The 18,344-nt window shown below is 40.7% G+C and overlaps 1 protein-coding gene across 1 annotated transcript in view; it reads left to right on the top strand.

Moving 5' to 3' along the window:
- The window catches only part of adgrl1a (adhesion G protein-coupled receptor L1a), a 349,163-nt gene that overhangs the window by 318,853 nt on the left and 11,966 nt on the right, over positions 1-18,344 (top strand). The window contains exons 19-23 of the mRNA XM_063015895.1: positions 3,591-3,657; positions 5,394-5,485; positions 5,606-5,774; positions 5,973-6,128; positions 6,245-6,341. Coding sequence (XP_062871965.1) covers positions 3,591-3,657; positions 5,394-5,485; positions 5,606-5,774; positions 5,973-6,128; positions 6,245-6,341 — 581 coding nt within the window. The remainder of the gene's footprint in view (positions 1-3,590; positions 3,658-5,393; positions 5,486-5,605; positions 5,775-5,972; positions 6,129-6,244; positions 6,342-18,344) is intronic.

Below are 18,344 nucleotides of genomic sequence, written 5' to 3'. Positions count from 1 at the left end.
AGTGATATAAAGTTGCTTTGAAAAACAGGGTCTTTGCATTCTGAGACACCAATAAATGTATAGACTAATTTTACAATTATTAAAAAATGCAAATAAGTGTTTACATTAAAAAGAAATGTAATAAAACTGTAATGTTTGACTGTTAACCACGTATACATTATAGTTGTACATAAACGTTTGGGCACCCCAAGCCAATTTTACATATTTTGTTGATTTTAATAAAAATTATAACATTTTATTTATAAATGCCTTTCAGGAAACACAAGGACACTGTACAGCTACAGGACTAAAACAGCATGGAAATGAATTAACATAAATAAATACATAAAAAAATAAAAATAACAAACAACAATCCATTTAATAAAACAAATTCAATCAAACAAAACATAAGCAAATTAAAATGATGTTTATGAAAGAAAAAGGTGGGTCTTAAGCTGTTTTTTAAAGCAGGTAACTGACCAGCATGGCTGAAGGTGCAGTGGTAGAGAGTTCAAACTCATTTTGAAACTAATAAAAAGGTAAATGCAACATACACATCAACCTCTTTTAAACAATGACTGGAATGTCTGCAGTCGTTAATATACAAGTAACTTAGATTTGGATTTAAAAATGCACTGTAAAAATTAACAAATACGTATAATATGTGTTTAGGTGTTTTAACCACACCTATTGCTAGTAGTTCTGTGCCCCTGTGCACAATATGAGCCCCAAAAGAACAGGGTTTGACAAGTTTGGCAGGAAGAAACCCTTTTTAGTGGCCCGCACAGCACCCTGACTTGATCACCACTGAACTGATCACCTTTAGGGACCCCTTTCCTTCGATATCAGTGCCTGACCTCTCAAATGCTCTTTTACCTAACTGTGCACAAATCTCCATAGACATATTCCAAATTGTTTTTGAAAAGTTCTAATGTTTTAGCTTATCAGTGTGTAGTGTCTACTTTGCATTTGGACTGCAGGTCTTATACACAACATGATATACAGTCACCAGCTGAATAATGCACTGTTAACAGCACTACAAAAAGAAGATACATTATTGACATCTAATATGCAGCTGCAATGGGCGAAGTTGTTAACGTTGCATTAGCCGAGCGTTTGCTCTTCTCCTTATTGATATATTCCCAGCTCACCTCTCACCAAAGCTCCGGTGCAAGATTTACTTCCACAGCAATAAGTGAGCTGAGTATATTCTTCATATGTTAATAGAGTCCTAAGTTCATTTTGACTGATGAATACAATAAAAAGCTGTACTTCAGCGTTTACTGTTAAAGACCGTATGTGTAATTTACATACACTTTAAAGTCAGATCTGTTTGATGAGCTGTGCCGGTATGAAACCACTGACTGGCACCAATGAACATTTTGTGCTTTTGGTTTTAATTGTATTTATGTGTAGCCCATTGCTGCTGAGATCCTGGGATCAAGGATTTAAATCTCAGCAGTGCTATTGGCTGGCAGACAAATGCATGGACATGATTGGCTATAATGTCCGAGAGGGAGGGAGGGGGATGTCCCAAACAGCCTAGCCATTGCAAGGTGCTCACAGTGTTAGTGCCAAGCCCAGACAGAAGTACAATGGTTGCGTCGGACAGAACATCCAGCATAAAAACTGTGCTACAGGAGCAGCCGAAGGAAAAAATTATTTATTTAATTATTTATTTCTTTTTTGTAATGCACAATTCAGCTTCGAGGGTTGTGGGTAACTTTAAAGGTGTGGCATAAGACTTAATTTCAGGCCTCAATGCATGAGATATTAAAATACAGCACTGAGAACTAGTGATTGCTTTCCTAATTGCCTCTGTTATTGTATTTTGTAGCGGTTCATGATTTAGGATTATTAAACAAAGCGATCGATTTACATAAAGGCAACTTGGGAACACAGAACATTTAGCACAATCATATTGTATTTCTAAAATAAAAACAAAGCTTTCCAACACTCGTATCTGCATGAGTGTTGAAAAATGCAGTTTCTTTCCATTTTCCTGCCGATTTAGCACACTCAATTTTGTCTTCCGCTGCTGAGAGATACCAGATTGCATCCAAGGAGAGCACGTCGCTGTACACGCCTCTTTCGACACGTGCACAGCCCTCCTCTTCTCACCCATGCATTCTGCACAGGCGTCTCTTCTGCCAATCAGGGTCCTTTCACAGCATATGAAGACCCACTCACCTAGTCCGGCCACCACCCTGCAGATACGGTGGCCAATTAGTATCTGCTGCAGGCACTGCCAATCATGCCGACCGGAGACAACAAGTTTCGAACCGAGGAGTTCAGAAACTCGGTGCTGGTGTGCTAGCGGAATATCCCGCTGCGCCACCTGGGGGCCACAACCACATTATTTTACATTAGCCTAAAATATATGCAGCTCCATGGGACCATAGAACGCATTAACAGGTTTACCATACATCCTTATGGGAAAATATACCTTAAAACTCAACGCTTTTAAACTCAACCCCACTCCCAGAACCTTAATTTTGTTACTTTTAAGTGAATCTAAGGTGGACTTGCTATTGTGCCTTGAATTGTTGTCTTATTGCATAACCTGATAGCGCTTCAGATAGAGCTTCAGATCACAGACTAATGACTGGACATTCCTGTCATGAATTTCTGGTAGAGATAGAAATTCATGCTCCCATCAGTTATGGCAAGTTTCCAAGGACCTAAAGCAGCAAAGCATCCCCAAAACATCACACTACTAATTATACTATATACATAACTAAGCTTATAATATGAGACTGAGCAAGCATGTACCTGTATTAACACACCACAAAGGGTTGCTTTGCTTAGTTATTCATTGAAATTAGGTCCACAAAGTTGAATGAGTTCATCTGGACACAAAGTTTGGTGTGGAGATACGTTTCGTCACTCATCCAAGTGACTTAAAGTCACTTGGATGAGTGACGAAACGTATCTCCACACCAAATTTTGTGTCCAGATGAACTCATTCAACTTTGTGGATTTGTGGACCTGGATTATTAAGCATGCATCAAGAGAGATGCTTGGTCTAAACCAGCCCCTGTCAATGTGAGTGTGTAACTAAGTCTTTCCTGGAGAGCAGAAAAACTGAAAAAACAGAAAAACTGCTTGCTAAGCCATGCAAGTAATGTTGGATTTGTTTCAAGGTCATCCTGTGAATAGATGACTAAGACCCGACAAGGTTGAGCAGTGCAATTACTTCATTAAAGTCCTTTCTTCTGTGTGTGTGTGTGTGTGTGTGTGTGTGTGTGTGTTTGAACAAACTGCAGCTGCAGTATTCAGACTGCTGTGTACTGTGCAGAAAATGAGATGCCGTCGCCAGTCTGCTAATAATTAAATCCAGAGCTCCACTTTTATTAGTTCTTTATTGCTTTTGTTTTGGACAGTGTGATAAAATGCAATATAGGCACAGTGATGATAAAGTCTTAAGATTGGCAAAGAGTGGCAACGTTTCGAGCACTTTATCGATCAATAATGCTCCTCCTTTCACAACTAACTAACATGTTGTTGGCTGTGATTAATTATTTGTCTATGGCACGCTGGGTTACGCCTGTTATTGCTGTATGATTGATGACAGTGAAGTAAATGATGTGTGTGTGTGTGTGTGTGTGTAGGTGCTGGCTGCGGGTGGATAACTACTTCGTTTGGAGCTTCATTGGTCCCGTGTCCTTCATTATTGTGGTATAGTTCTCTTTTTTACTCTTTTTAAGATTATATAAAAAAGTTATATAACTTCAGCCATCAGATTTCACACCAAGCATCAGATGCTTCCTTAGCGGTGAAGGCAATCCCAGCATTCAGTGCAGCACAACTTTTTCTCAGCAAAAATGTCAAATATGGTGGACGAATGCGGACACGAACGAAGTTCTTTTCAAATGTAAATAAATTCTCATTGATTTTTAGTTTGTATAAAGGTGCACACGTCAGTGGGTTGTATCACCTCAGCTCATTGGTTTGAATAGCCTGAGGTTAACTGTGTTAGTTTAGTAAGCGAAACTGCGGCAACGTAATCATAGTAATCTTTGTTTAAGTAGTGCATCTAAATAATCTGTTTTATAAGTCGATGACTTATTAGAATCCTCTCTACTTAGGTAGGTAGTAGGCAGAAAAGCAGCTCACTAGGTTTTCACACAGACCCATACTCTTAAGGGAGGAAAACTGCTGTTTAGATCATTCAAGAAGGTCAATGTTGATTGTTTCCAAATAAAAAAAAGAAAAGAAATGCATTAAATGAATGTACAGACTTGCTTATACACTGATCAGCCATAACATTAAAACCACCTACTTGTTTCTGCACTCACTGTTCGTTTTGTCAGCTCCACTTACCATATAGAAGCACTTTGTAGTTCTACAATTACTGACTGTAGTCCATCTGTTTCTCTACATACTTTGTTAGCCCCCTTTTATGCTGTTCTTCAATGGTCAGGACCCCCCAGGATCACCACAGAGCAGGTATTATTTAGGTGGTGGATGATTCTCAGCACTGCAGTGACACTGACATAGTGGTGGTGTGTTAGTGTGTGTTGTGCTGGTATGAGTGGATCAGACACAGCAGCGCTGCAGAGTTTTTAAATACCGTGTCCACTCACTGTCCACTCTATTAGACACTCCTACCTAGTTGGTCCACCTTGTAGATGTAAAGTCAGAAACGATCGTTCATCTATTGCTGCTGTTTGAGTTGGTCATTTTCTAGACCTTCATCAGTGGTCACAGGACGCTGCCCACGTGCACTTTTGGCTGGATGTTTTTGGTTGGTGGACTATTCTCAGTCCAACAGGGACAGTGAGGTGTTTAAAAACTCCATCAGCACTGCTGTGTCTTATCCACTCATACCAGCACAACACACACTAACACACCACCACCATGTCAGTGTCACTGCAGTGCTGAGAATGATCCACCATCTAAATAATGTATATTCTGTGGTGGTCCTGTGTGAGTCTTGACCATTGAAGAACAGGGTAAAAGCAGGCTAAAACAGTATGTAGAGAAACAGATGGACTACAGTCAGTAATTGTAGAACTACAAAGTGTTTCTATATGGTAAGTGGAGCTGATAAAATGGACAGTGAGTGTAGAAACAAGGAGGTGGTTTTAATGTTATGGCTGATCAGTGTATTCTCTTATACACTCTGCTGTTACATAGAAACAGTGTAGTACATCATAAGGCTGGAACATTAATAACAATAACTGCTGGACCCTTGAGCAAAACCCATAACACTGTTGGTTCCAGGAGCGCCGTATAGTTGCATAGTTTTTACTTTTAAAACAGATTTTAGACAAAGAATGGTGGGAATTATTGACTTGAAGAGATATTTGAGTTTGGCCTTGTATGATCTGTACAAAACCAGTGCTTTACAGAGTGGTTTGTATTTTTGCTGTGACAGTTGTTGTATGATTATTTTCTTTTTTTACCTCCAGCTCAACCTGGTGCTACTGATGGTTACTCTGCACAAGATGTTGCGCAACTCATCTGCCCTTAAGCCTGACTCAAGCCGCTTGGACAACATCAAGTAAGCCCAGACCGAGGATAAAAACATTTAGCAGAAGTAGCATACGTTAAATAATCTCAGGATCAGAGGATCAGATCACGACTGTGACTGTGGATGTTTATTTTGAATGATCTGTTACAGGTCCTGGGCTTTTGGTGGCATCACTCTGCTCTTCCTTCTGGGATTGACCTGGGCTTTTGGCCTCCTTTATATTAATGAGAAGACAGTTATCATGGCCTACCTGTTCACTACTTTCAATGCTTTACAGGGCATGTTTATCTTCATCTTCCACTGCGCCCTGCAGAAGAAGGTCTGTGATTATGCATCAAAAATCCTTTCTGACACATGTAGTACCAACTCTAATTCTAATCTTAGCTCAGCTCTAGTTTTAACCGTAAGTCTTACTCTAGGTCAGCTCTAGTTTTAACCTTAAGCATAACCCTAACTCATCCTCATTATCAGACCTAGCCTTATCTGTAACCCTTACTGTATTTGTGACTGTGTACAGGTTCATAAGGAGTACAGTAAGTGCCTTCGTCACTCATACTGCTGCGGCCGTGCATCCAGCTCCAGCTCTCACGGCTCTCTAAAGAACTCAGCACTGCGTACCAACAACCGATACTACACCAGCAGCCAGGCCCGGCATGCAGCCGCACACAGACAGGTAATGTAAACACACACGCACATAGACTCATTCACATCCATTCATTTAATTAGATATATAAATATATTTCATGTTAATAGAGTGTTGGATGCATTATTCTTATGGTCTGTGTTTAGAGTCGAATCCGTCGTATGTGGAACGACACAGTAAGGAAGCAGACCGAGTCCTCCTTCATGGCAGGAGACATCAATAGCACTCCCACCCTAAACCGTGGTAAGCCTTCCTTCTTTCATTCTTTCTTAATCACTTGTTTTTCCCTCATATCATTCTGTCTTTTCTTCTTTGCATTCGTCTATTGTTCTCTTCACAACTCCTGTCCCCGTGTCTCCTTATTCTCTGGACTGCCATTGCTTTTGGTTAGGCAGAACTAGCAGAGCAAAATTTAATAGCATTTCGATGATGTTTGTTGGTAAAGTAAGTTTCCCCCAGGCTCTCTTACAGTGTGGGAACGTTCAGTGAAGTTTAGCCTAATAAGCTGTGTGGTACCTACTGGGGGCGAGGATTCATCTCAGCTACAATTAGTGGCCATCAGTGACCAAAGCCATTAAGCTGCTACAAAGATTTTAGATTTACACACTTGGCTCCTTGGTTTAAATTAACTTGAGTGAAAAAAATGTGTGAATCAAAGATCAGAATGCCTGTGATAAATATGTTCCAGGATACATACATACTAAGACTACCAATTAAATGAATGGAGGTTATTGCTAGCCACTCACTAAGATGTTTTAATTTAAAGTAGCTGCATAATGAGTGTGTGATTGTACTGCCACACTTGGCTTATTGGTTAAACCTTACCTGAGTGTGTGAATCAAAGATTGAAATGCCTGTAATAGGTACTTTATAGAGTACATGCATAAGAACATACAACTAAAACGATAGAGGTTATTGCTAGCTACTCCGTTTAGTGCTAATAATTTAATAGTACAGATGGGCAGAGATCTTTATATTTTTTAAAGTGCTTGGGGAACATGCTTGGGAAATCTTTGATGTAATTAATAGTTTGTAAATTTTGCTTATTATGTATCAGCATACCTGGAAATGGATCTTAAACTGCCAGCAAGTTGTTTTTCTAATTTTAAGCTCAAGTAGTTATACTGTTCTTTATATAAAATAGCTAACTATCTAGCTGACTAACTACAAAAAGCAAGAAGCTAGCCTCATACCCCTTTTCCACCGGAGCGGTTCTGGTTCTGGTTCGCGGACTTGATTTTGAACCGGTTCCGCATGCGAACTAGCAGTCTAATCTGGCACCACAGAATACTTGTTTTTTCAGCGCGAACCGTGACGTCATCTGTGGGCATGTCACAGTGTAGAGGTTTGGTGCTTCCACATGAGAAGCTGTCTCGTATGGTGCTTAATGCTGCCCTTCCATCTTTTAAAGGTTACCTGAATGCATTTTGAGCCAGTTTGCCGCTGATGTTTTCAAAGTGTATCAAATGAGATGAACTGTGTGATATAACGTGGTCAAGTAGCAGAAAGTACAAAAAACACTTAACGTTAAAAATAAAGCTTAATGTGGCTCATTGTACTAAAACAGTGAGTGAGGAATTTGGGCAGTACAGAGCACTTATAACCAGTAATAACTGAGAAAAATTTAGTTTTCCTGTGTCGTACTTTTAGTACATTAAGCCATGTTACGCTTTTTTACGTTAAGCTATTGCAACTCTCTCGAGACGCTGATTCTCAAAACGTAGAGCTGCATAACACAAGTTTTAAAGTGAAACTGCTGCACGTGAAGTAAAAACAGCTAAACACAGATATACGTATGTATTGTATTTTAGAGTGGGTTTGATGGTTATTTCACATAAGTATATGTTTCAGCTGAGCAAACTGGCTATTTGCGCCGAGGGTCGCGGTGAGAGGGAAGCGCAAAACGCCTCTCACGTGAACGCACTAAATAAAGCAACAATGCCAACAAATGCGAGAAACAGAGACGCCGTCTACGTCTTCTTATCACCAATAGTTCGTCGATGCTTTTGCATAAAAACGAACATCTGTAACAAAAGCACAAATGCTCACAGGTAATCTAAACGCTCCGCCATCATGATACTACTCTTTACTTTTGTTAAGCAACGCCCACCATTGATGACACATGCTTGGTTTCCAAAAAAATGAACAGAACCGTCTCAAGAACCAGAGTTCTTTTGGTGGAAAAGCGCTATTAGTGGAATCTAAATACCCAAAATTTTATCCAAGTGTTTTAATCACACATTTTTAACACATACAATTGTGAGCTTGAATTTGACTGGCGAGCTAGGCGACAAGGAGAATCAGAGTTTGTTCCACCATGGTTGTGGAACAAAATGATGGGATTGCAGACGCTAAAAAGATTTTTAGTATAGATAATTAGTACAAAACTGGGAAGTTTAAAAGCAGCTGCATGATGAGTTTGAGAATGTACCGCCACACTTGCTGCCTACCAAGATAGAAGCCTTTAACATAATGATTAATTACAGGAATTACAATAGATGCTGCACAAAACAATATCTGCTCATTTCAGGAGAGTTATAGTACAACCCCAAATCAGAAAAAGTTGGAACCGCATGGAAAATGCAAATAATAAAAAACGTTTCTTACATTTATTTTGACTTTTATTTGATTGCAGACAGGATGAACCTGAGATATTTCATGTTTTATCTGCTCAACTTCATTTCATTTATTAATAAACATCCATTCCTGCATTTCAGGCCTGCAACACATTCCAAACAAAGTTGGGACAGTAAAGCATTTACCACTTTGTAATGTTGCCATTCCTTTTCACCACACTTAAAATACGTTTTGGCATCGAGGAGACCAAGTGATTTAGTGTTTCATTCTTCCTTCCGTTGTTGTCACATTTTTTTAAAATTCTCCACACATTCTCTATTGGGGACAGGTCAGGACTGCAGGCAGACCAGTCCAGTACCTGTACCCTCTTCTTCTGCAGTCATGCCTTTGTAATGTGTGCAGCATGTGTTTTTGCATTGTCTTGTTGAAAAATGCATGGACGTCCTTGGAAAAGATGACGTCTTGAAGGCAGCATATGTTGTTTTAAGAACTTAATGTACTTTTCTGCATTAATGCTGCCATTACAGAAGTGTAAATGACCTTTGCCAAGGGCACTGACACAGCCCTATACCATGACAGACCCTGGCTTTTGGACTTGTTGCTGATAACAGTCTGGATGGTCCTTTTCGTCTTTGGTCCGGAGCACACGGCGTCCATTATTTCCAAAAAAGACCTGGAATGCTGATTTATCTGACCACAATACACGTTTCCACTATATGATGGTCCATCCTCAATGCCTCAGAGCCCAAAGAAGTCAATGCTGCTTCTGGACATGGTTAACATAAGGCTTCTTTTTTGCACAGTAAAGTTTTAAGTGTCATTTGTGCATGTAACTCTGTATTGTAGTGCCTCAGAAAGGTTTGCCAAAGTAATCCCTCACCCATGTGGTTATATCAGCAATTGTTGAGTGGCGGTTCTTGATGCAGTGCCGTCTGAGGGATCAAAGGTCATGGGCGTTCAGTTTAAGCTTGTGCCCCTGGCCTTTACACACTGAGGTTCCTTCCGATTGTTTGAACGGTTTAATGATTCGCAAGTTCGCAGACGATACAGTGGTGGTCGGACTCATCACCCATGGAGACGAGTCGCCGTACAGGAAGGAGGTGGAGGACCTAACATGGTGGTGCAGAGACAACAATCTCATCCTCAATGTTCAGAAAACCAAGGAGATGGTTGTTGATTTCCGCAGGACTGGTACGTCCCCTCCTCCTCTACTCATTGATGGATTAGCTGTGGAGATGGTCCCCTCAGTCAAGTACCTTGGGGTTCACCTGACTGACACGCTCACCTGGCATACCAACACCATGGCTGTCATAAAGAAGGCCAACCAACGCCTGTTTTTCCTTAGGAAGCTGAGGAGGGCAGGTCTTCACACAGACATCCTCAGGTCCTTCTACAGCTGTGTGGTGGAGAGCACACTGACCACCTGCCTCACTGTGTGGTATGCTGGCTGCACTGTGGCAGAGAAGGAGGCGCTGCAGAGAGTGGTAAAGTCTGCACAGAGGACCATCGGATGCAGCTTACCACCCATCGGGGACATATACACAACTAGGTGTAAGGAAAGAGCCGCCTGCATCTTCCGTGACCGCACCCACCCTGCACATGGACTTTTCACCCCCCTTCCCTCTGGTAGGAGGCTGCGCTGCATCCGAGCAAAAACAACAAGACTGAAAAACAGCTTCTTTCCGGATGCAGTCAGACTGCTAAATTGCTCCACCCCTCATGTACTGTCTATGCACCAGTTACAGGGGTTGGACAAAATAACTGAAACACCTGGTTTTAGACCACAATAATTTATTAGTATGGTGTAGGGCCTCCTTTTGCGGCCAATACAGCGTCAATTCGTCTTGGAAATGACATATACAAGTCCTGCACAGTGGTCAGAGGGATTTTAAGCCATTCTTCTTGCAGGATAGTGGCCAGGTCACTACGTGATGCTGGTGGAGGAAAACGTTTCCTGACTCGCTTCTCCAAAACACCCCAAAGTGGCTCAATAATATTTAGATCTGGTGACTGTGCAGGCCATGGGAGATGTTCAACTTCACTTTCATGTTCATCAAACCAATCTTTTACCAGTCTTGCTGTGTGTATTGGTGCATTGTCATCCTGATACACGGCACCGCCATTGGATGCACATGGTCCTCCAGAATGGTTCGGTAGTCCTTGGCAGTGACGCGCCCATCTAGCACAAGTATTGAGCCAAGGGAATGCCATGATATGGCAGCCCAAACCATCACTGATCCACCCCCATGCTTCACTCTTGGCATGCAACAGTCTGGGTGGTACGCTTCTTTGGGGCTTCTCCACACCGTAACTCTCCCGGATGTGGGGAAAACAGTAAAGGTGGACTCATCAGAGAACAATACATGTTTTACATTGTCCACAGCCCAAGATTTGCGCTCCTTGCACCATTGAAACCGACGTTTGGCATTGGCACGAGTGACCAAAGGTTTGGCTATAGCAGCCCGGCCGTGTATATTGACCCTGTGGAGCTCCCGACGGATAGTTCTGGTGGAAACAGGAGAGTTGAGGTGCACATTTAATTGTGCCGTGATTTGGGCAGCCGTGGTTTTATGTTTTTTGGATACAATCCGGGTTAGCACCCGAACATCCCTTTCAGACAGCTTCCTCTTGCGTCCACAGTTAATCCTGTTGGATGTGGTTTGTCCTTCTTGGTGGTATGCTGACATTACCCTGGATACCGTGGCTCTTGATACATCACAAAGACTTGCTGTCTTGGTCACAGATGCGCCAGCAAGACGTGCACCAACAATTTGTCCTCTTTTGAACTCTGGTATGTCACCCATAATGTTGTGTGCATTGCAATATTTTGAGCAAAACTGTGCTCTTATCCTGCTAATTGAACCTTCACACTCTGCTCTTACTGGTGCAATGTGCAATTAATGAAGATTGGCCACCAGACTGGTCCAATTTAGCCATGAAACCTCCCACACTAAAATGACAGGTGTTTCAGTTATTTTGTCCAACCCCTGTACCTTAAACACCTGTGAACTGGTGCTGCCCTTTTCTGCTGCTATACTTTGAATCGTGCACTTTAGATCCGCATAAAGCTGCTGTAGTTCCTGTGCAATACTTGAATGTAAATGTAAATATTTAAAATTCCTATCTTAGTTATTTCTTCTAGTTTTTAAGTCTTAAGTTTTATTTTTACTAAACATAGTTTCTCTTGCTATTTATATGTTTATATTTTATTATGTTTACACACACCGAGACCTAAGTAACTGCATTTCGTTCTAATCATGTACATGGTTTTGAATGACAATAAAGCTGAGTCTGAGTCTGAGATGATATTATGCACTGTAGAGGGAGAAATATGCAAATCCCTTCCAATCTTTCTTTGAGGTACATTGTTTTTAAACATTTCAATAATTTTCTTACACATTTGTTACGAACTGGAGATCCTCTGAACACCTTTGCTCATCAAATACTCAGCCTTTCCTGGATGCTGCTTTTGTACCAAACCATGATTACAATCACATGTTGACATCACCTGTTTGGAATCACATCATTATTTAGTTTTTTCACCTCATTACTAGCCCTAAATTGCCCCGGTCCCAACTTTTTTTGGATTGTGTTGCAGGCCTGAAATGCAGGAATGGAGGTATATTAACAAATGAAATAAAGTTGAGCAGACAAAACATAAAATATCTAAGTATCTTCATACTGTCCCAACTTTTTCTGATTTGGGGTTGTAAATAGAATGTATATTTTTGTGTGTTTTTGTATGAAATTGTATAAAGCAAAATAAACCTGTCACATTCTTTTTTTATATTTATAAATTCACTCGATTTAAATTTGATTTTATATTTCTATTCTACTTTTTAAAGCGAGAGATGATGAGAACAAAGCCAGAGAGAGGCGGTATTATTTTGATTATTCCCATTGAAGGCTATTAGCTGATGCCAAGGCGGATCGTAATATGAGTTGAGCTCATCATTTGTGTGCTTTTGATGATGATGATGATGATGATAGCGATCACGATAATCATCAGCGGCTCCTGGATTAGTGTTGCCGGGAGGAGACGGGGGCTGGCGGCGGTAGCTAAATCAGCCGTCTCTCTTTATGCTAATTCCATTCGTTTTGTTTATAATGAACTGATTAGCAGCCGGGCGAACGGGGGTGCAATTACTCTAATTGAACGGAGTGACGGGAGCGGCTCCAGTGCGGCGCGGCGCACAGATTGCCGCTTTCCGGAGACTTTAATCAAGCTGGTGCAGAAAGAGCGAGATTGAAATCACATTCTATAGGACAGAGACGGCGTGAGAGGAGAATTAAAAAAAGGACGAGCTGGATGGTGTCGCGATTGCTTCTTTTTTGTCCACTTCCAAAAAAAGTTTTACACAGAAAGTGAAAGCGGGACACAGAGAACAATAGAAGAGCTTTTTGTTTGCACACTCACAGACAGCTCTTGGATGGAGAGCGATATTGAACTGATATCTTTTTCTCGTTTTGTCTTTCTTTTATTTTGTTCTGTTTCAGATTTTGCTGACAATTTGACAAGTGACAGATATAAAATCTCTGATCTTTTTCTGTTAAATATGTTCAGCAAGTAGTGCTGTCAAAAAAGGTTTCTGTTGTACTTGAATCAAAAGTATGACGGTAGGCTTGTTAGACATCCTATTACAAAAAATATATATATATGTATGTATATATATATATATATTTATATATATATATATATATATATATATATGTGTGTGTGTGTGTGTGTGTGTGTGTGTGGTACCTTTAAACTCAACGTCAATTGGTTCTGGGAGTGGCGTTGAGTTTAAAAGGCGTTGAGTTTTAAGGTATTTTTTCCATATGGGGAAGGTATGGGAAACCTGTTAATGCGTTCCATGGTCCCGTAGAAATGCATATATTTTAGGCTAATGTAAAATAATGGGGTTGTTTTTGACACTTATACACTGAAAATTACACAAATATAATATAAAAAACACTAAAATACAATTAAAAAAACAGTTAATATAAACATATAATAAAACCTGCACTTTACCTTTACTTCTTTATTGTTTTATTATGCTTCTTAATTAGTGGAGAGAATTTATGAGGAGTAATAAGAGCATTTGAGTGTTTCTATGTCGTTCTTTTAATACATTGAGTCACATGAAGCTTTTTTTTAAACAATAAGCGTTTTAAGCTCTTTCAGAAAAGCTGATTCTCACAATTTCTGAGAATCTCGAGCTGTAACACAAGTTCAAAAGTGAAACAGGATTAAAATCCAGATAAACACAGATACATGTGGACGCTTTCAGAGTGGATTTGACAATTATTTCACACAAATGCAGATTCATCTCATATTCACACTTTGATGACGTTTTACCGCACCACTCATGTCAAGCACTGAACAAAGCAGAAGTCACACACACGTTAAGTTTAGGGGAAATGTTGAGTTTAAAGGTACAGATTTCTTGACGAAGGGTGTCGAGGTTCAAAGATTTTGAGTTTAGGGGACGTTGAGTTACAAGGAACCACTATATATATATTATTTTATATTATTATTTTATATTATTTTATTTGCCTTTATTTAACCAGGCAAGACATTTAGAAGAAGTTCTTATTTACAGTGTTGGCCTGTGAAGTGCCAGGGAACACTTGTGTAAAGAAGAAAATAGGAAAAACAAAAAGAAAAACATCACATGTCACATAAAACAATTACAAGTATCATTAAATACACCTTTGATTAAATCATTAAAAGCAAATAGAGTGACCTCTATGTGATCTTTCAGCTATAACAACAGCCACTCTTCTGAGAAGACATTTTGCAAGACTTTGAAGTATGTCTGTGAGAATTTGTGCCCATTCAGTCAAAAGAGCATTTTTGTAGTTGGGCACTAATGTTGGTCAAGAAAGCTTCAATTGTTCTTCCAGTTCTTTATACTAAGCTTTTCTCGTGTCTTTATAGAGCTTGCTTTGTGGATGGGGCACAGTCATGCTGAAACAGGAAAGGGCCTTTTTGGAACTGTTGGTGCAAAGTTGGAAGAATATAATTTCCTTTATATAGCTGATTTATTACCTGTTGTCATTTTTTTGTCCCTTTTTCTCCTGATTTTAGCTCATCCAATTTTTACCCAATTGTGTTATGCTTCCTCTTTACTGGTGCTAACCGCCGCCCCTGACTGAGGAGAGCGAGACTGTCACACGCTTCCTCCGACACGTGTGCAGTAGCCGACTGCATATTTGCACCTGCACGAGGCGAGTTAATATGGCAATCAGCTTTGTGCATGGAGAGCCACACCCTGATCAGCATTATTCCTTTACTCTGTGTAGACACCATCAATCAGCCAGCAGAGGTCATAAATCGAGTCCGTATCCAGCTTTACGCTACCCTATGAACAACAATCAATCGTTGTTGATGCAGCCGCCCAGCCCAGCCGGATGGCAGAGATGAGATTCGATACGATGTATTCAGAATCCCAGCGCTGGTGTGCTAGCGTGTTTTACTGCTGCCCACCTTAGTGGCCCCTAAAAAAATACATAAATTAAAAAAAAAATTAAAAGGGGTGTCCCAATACTTATGGTGTAGGTTTATATTTTGTATAAATGCTGATTTTACTACAGAATGTCTCTTCTGTCTATAATGAATGTATGTATTATATAGTTTCATTTCTGAAAGAATAAATAAGTATAACTGTTTGATTTTAATGTAAAAAATAAATGAAATCTAAAAACTAACAAAATTTCAAATGACACCCAAAAATAATGTACAAAAATATGTATAAAACTAGGAATTATTAGAAGTACTTGAACAGAGAAAATCATTCTAACAGGCCTAATGTAATGCCTGCATGGTGAGGCGAGGTGGGCAGTATGTGGGAAGTGAGAAAGAAAAAGAGATGGATAGGGCATTGTGCGCATATATCTGCAAAAGGAAATGAATACAGTGTGTATGTGTGTGTGTGTGTGTGGAATTAATTCATGCGTCGCTGCTCTCTGATGGATGCTCGTGCGCAGGCGTGAGGTCGCCTCGTGCCACGTGCCACTCTCCTTCATGCCGTCCTAGTTTTAATTTCATGCCGTCGGTACCCGGGGCTGCAGGCTGAGCTCAGCTCGGTCTGTGTGCGCACCATGGGCCTCGTTCCATTTCTCCCAGCTACCATCACATCCATCTACAGCCAGCACTCACATCTCTTTGGCAAATGAACCGCCTTTCGATGGCTGCTCTCTAAAAATACATAATAGCAAACATTACCATTCACCTCCTGGTGCACCCGCCTGCCAGCGCCGTACGCCATGACTGCACTTCAAATACTGTACACCGTACTCTCAATCTCTCGCTCATGCGCTCTCACACGCACTCACGCGCACTCTTATCTTACAGAATTAACAGCTTTAACACAGACAATGTGGGTTTTTTTTCTGTGGCACTACCGAGCACAGTGAAATGATTTCCATCTAGTACTGATGCTAATATTTTGTCTTCTTAATATTTCAAATACATTTTTTCCACACATTGACATGCATGTCAATTCCAATCCTTAATAAATGATGAGTACAAAAAAAACATAAAAATGTCAAATTAAATCCACAAAGTTGAATCAGTTCATCTGGACGCAAGTTTGTTGTAGAGATATTTTTCGTCACTCATCCAAGTGACTTCCTCAGTCTGAGCTGGTGGTGAATACCCCAACCTTATATTTAGTTGATTTGCAAAACGACCGGTGATCAGGTCTATATGCAAATCACAATAACCATTAATTACAATGGTCATTTGTGCTTTTTACATATGACTGGGGTATAGCTGCAATCACAGCGTTGTAAGATGGTGAGAGATGTACTCTCGGGCCCCCCTTTGTTCAGGGATGGTTGTTCCCTCATCACATAGTTGGTCTCTTGTTTAAACCAGCGTTCCTCCTTGTCAAGGATCCTCACATCTTCATCATTAAATGAGTGGCCGCTGGCTTGCAGTTGAGTGTAAACCATGGAGTCCTGGCCAGAGGAGGTCGATCTTCTATGTTGTGCCATCCGTTTTGCCAGTGGCTATTTAGTTTCCCCGATGTACAGTTCTCGGCATTCCTCCAGCACCTAACAGCATACGCTGCGTTACTCTGTTTGTGCCGGGGGATCCGATCCTTAGGGTAAACTAGTTTCTGGTGTAGCGTGTTTTGGGGTTTGAAAGCAACCGAGACGCGGCGTTTGGAAAATGTGTCGCAGTTGTTCTGCTACTCCAGTCACATACAGAATCACCACTGTTTTGCACTTAGATCGTGGTTGTCCTTCCTCTCCCTTTGATCCGCTGGAGCAGTGTTTGGGCATTTTTCCAGCTTTGACGAATGCCCAGTTGGGATAACCCCATTCACCCAGGGCCTTCATAATATGAGATTTCTCTCCTTCCTTGGCCGTAGTGTCAGAAAACGTACCTCTAGAGCAAACCTGTGTCCAGATGAACTGATTCAACTTTGTGAATTTGTGTACCTGGATTATTGAGCATGCATCAAGCCTTCAGTTCTGGTCAAAGTATACAGACACTTGAAACAAGTCAAGGCATCTGAAAATTTAGGTTGTCAATACAATGAGAACATACTGTATGTGGGAAAGGATAATCTACACTTTTGTTAAAGAAAATATTTACATCACAGTTAATTAGTATATGATTTAGGTGTGTGTAGTTTGTTTAGTGTTTTTAGTGATGATCCCTATTACAAATGTGGGTATTGCACACACAACTACAAGCTGAATATAAGCTGAGTGCACAGCAGCCAGTTACGTATGTGTTAGTATAGTGTTAATCAAATACACTGTCGAGTCACATTATTATGATAACTTCCTACTTTTGACATCTGTGGCAGCGTTATGGTCTGGGGAATTCGCTGGGCCAATACATCCATGTGGAAGGCACTCTCAACTTATTTGGGTATGAAATGTCCAACACTGGTTGGAAGAGCATGACTAAGACTCCCAAGTACTACCCTGACCCCCTGATTCCCCAGACTTTAACCCAACTGAGCATCTGTTGGACCACCTCGATTGTTGTGTTCGTTCTATGGAACCTCCCCCAGACACCCTCCAGCAGCTGTGGGATGCACTGCAGTCAGCATGGCTGCATATACCTGTGACAACCTATCAAAAGCTTAACGAGTCATTCCCAGCCTGTCTAGCTAATGTCTGTGCTGCAGACGGCAGTTACTCTTGATATTAGCTGGTGGTCACAATAACGTGACTCGACAGTGTATAATTCCAGCCTCATCCTATGTTCAGACTGGCAGGGAGGCAACGCGACAAAGCTACTGGCTGTCATTCATTTTTCATTTGAGCTGACGATTTCCAGCGACAGGAGGCAAAGAGAACGTTAGCAACATGAAGTAGGCGAAGTCGACAAGCAAAAAAGTTGGGCTACACCCATACACTTCACATCTGCTCTGCCTGCTGATAGCCAGTGGTGGGCTAGTGTAATAGACCAATGTTAGAGAATAATTACTGATAACAAAAAATAGTAATAATAATAAATTACAGTTTTTCACGTTTGAGAATAGAGAGGAGAGGACATTGGCAACACGAAGTGGGTGGAGTCGGCAACATTAAAAGGTTGAGCAAAATTCAAGTTCATGCAAAATAAGAGTAAATCGATGACTGATGAACTTATAGACAAGCTATTTACCTCTAGGATTTAATGTTTAGAGTGAACATTTTTGATTGGTGGTAAAACCAAAG

This window comes from Trichomycterus rosablanca, chromosome 2, assembly GCF_030014385.1.
Source record: "Trichomycterus rosablanca isolate fTriRos1 chromosome 2, fTriRos1.hap1, whole genome shotgun sequence".
Lineage (NCBI taxonomy): Eukaryota > Metazoa > Chordata > Actinopteri > Siluriformes > Trichomycteridae > Trichomycterus > Trichomycterus rosablanca.
This window is presented reverse-complemented; position numbering and strand designations above follow the sequence as displayed.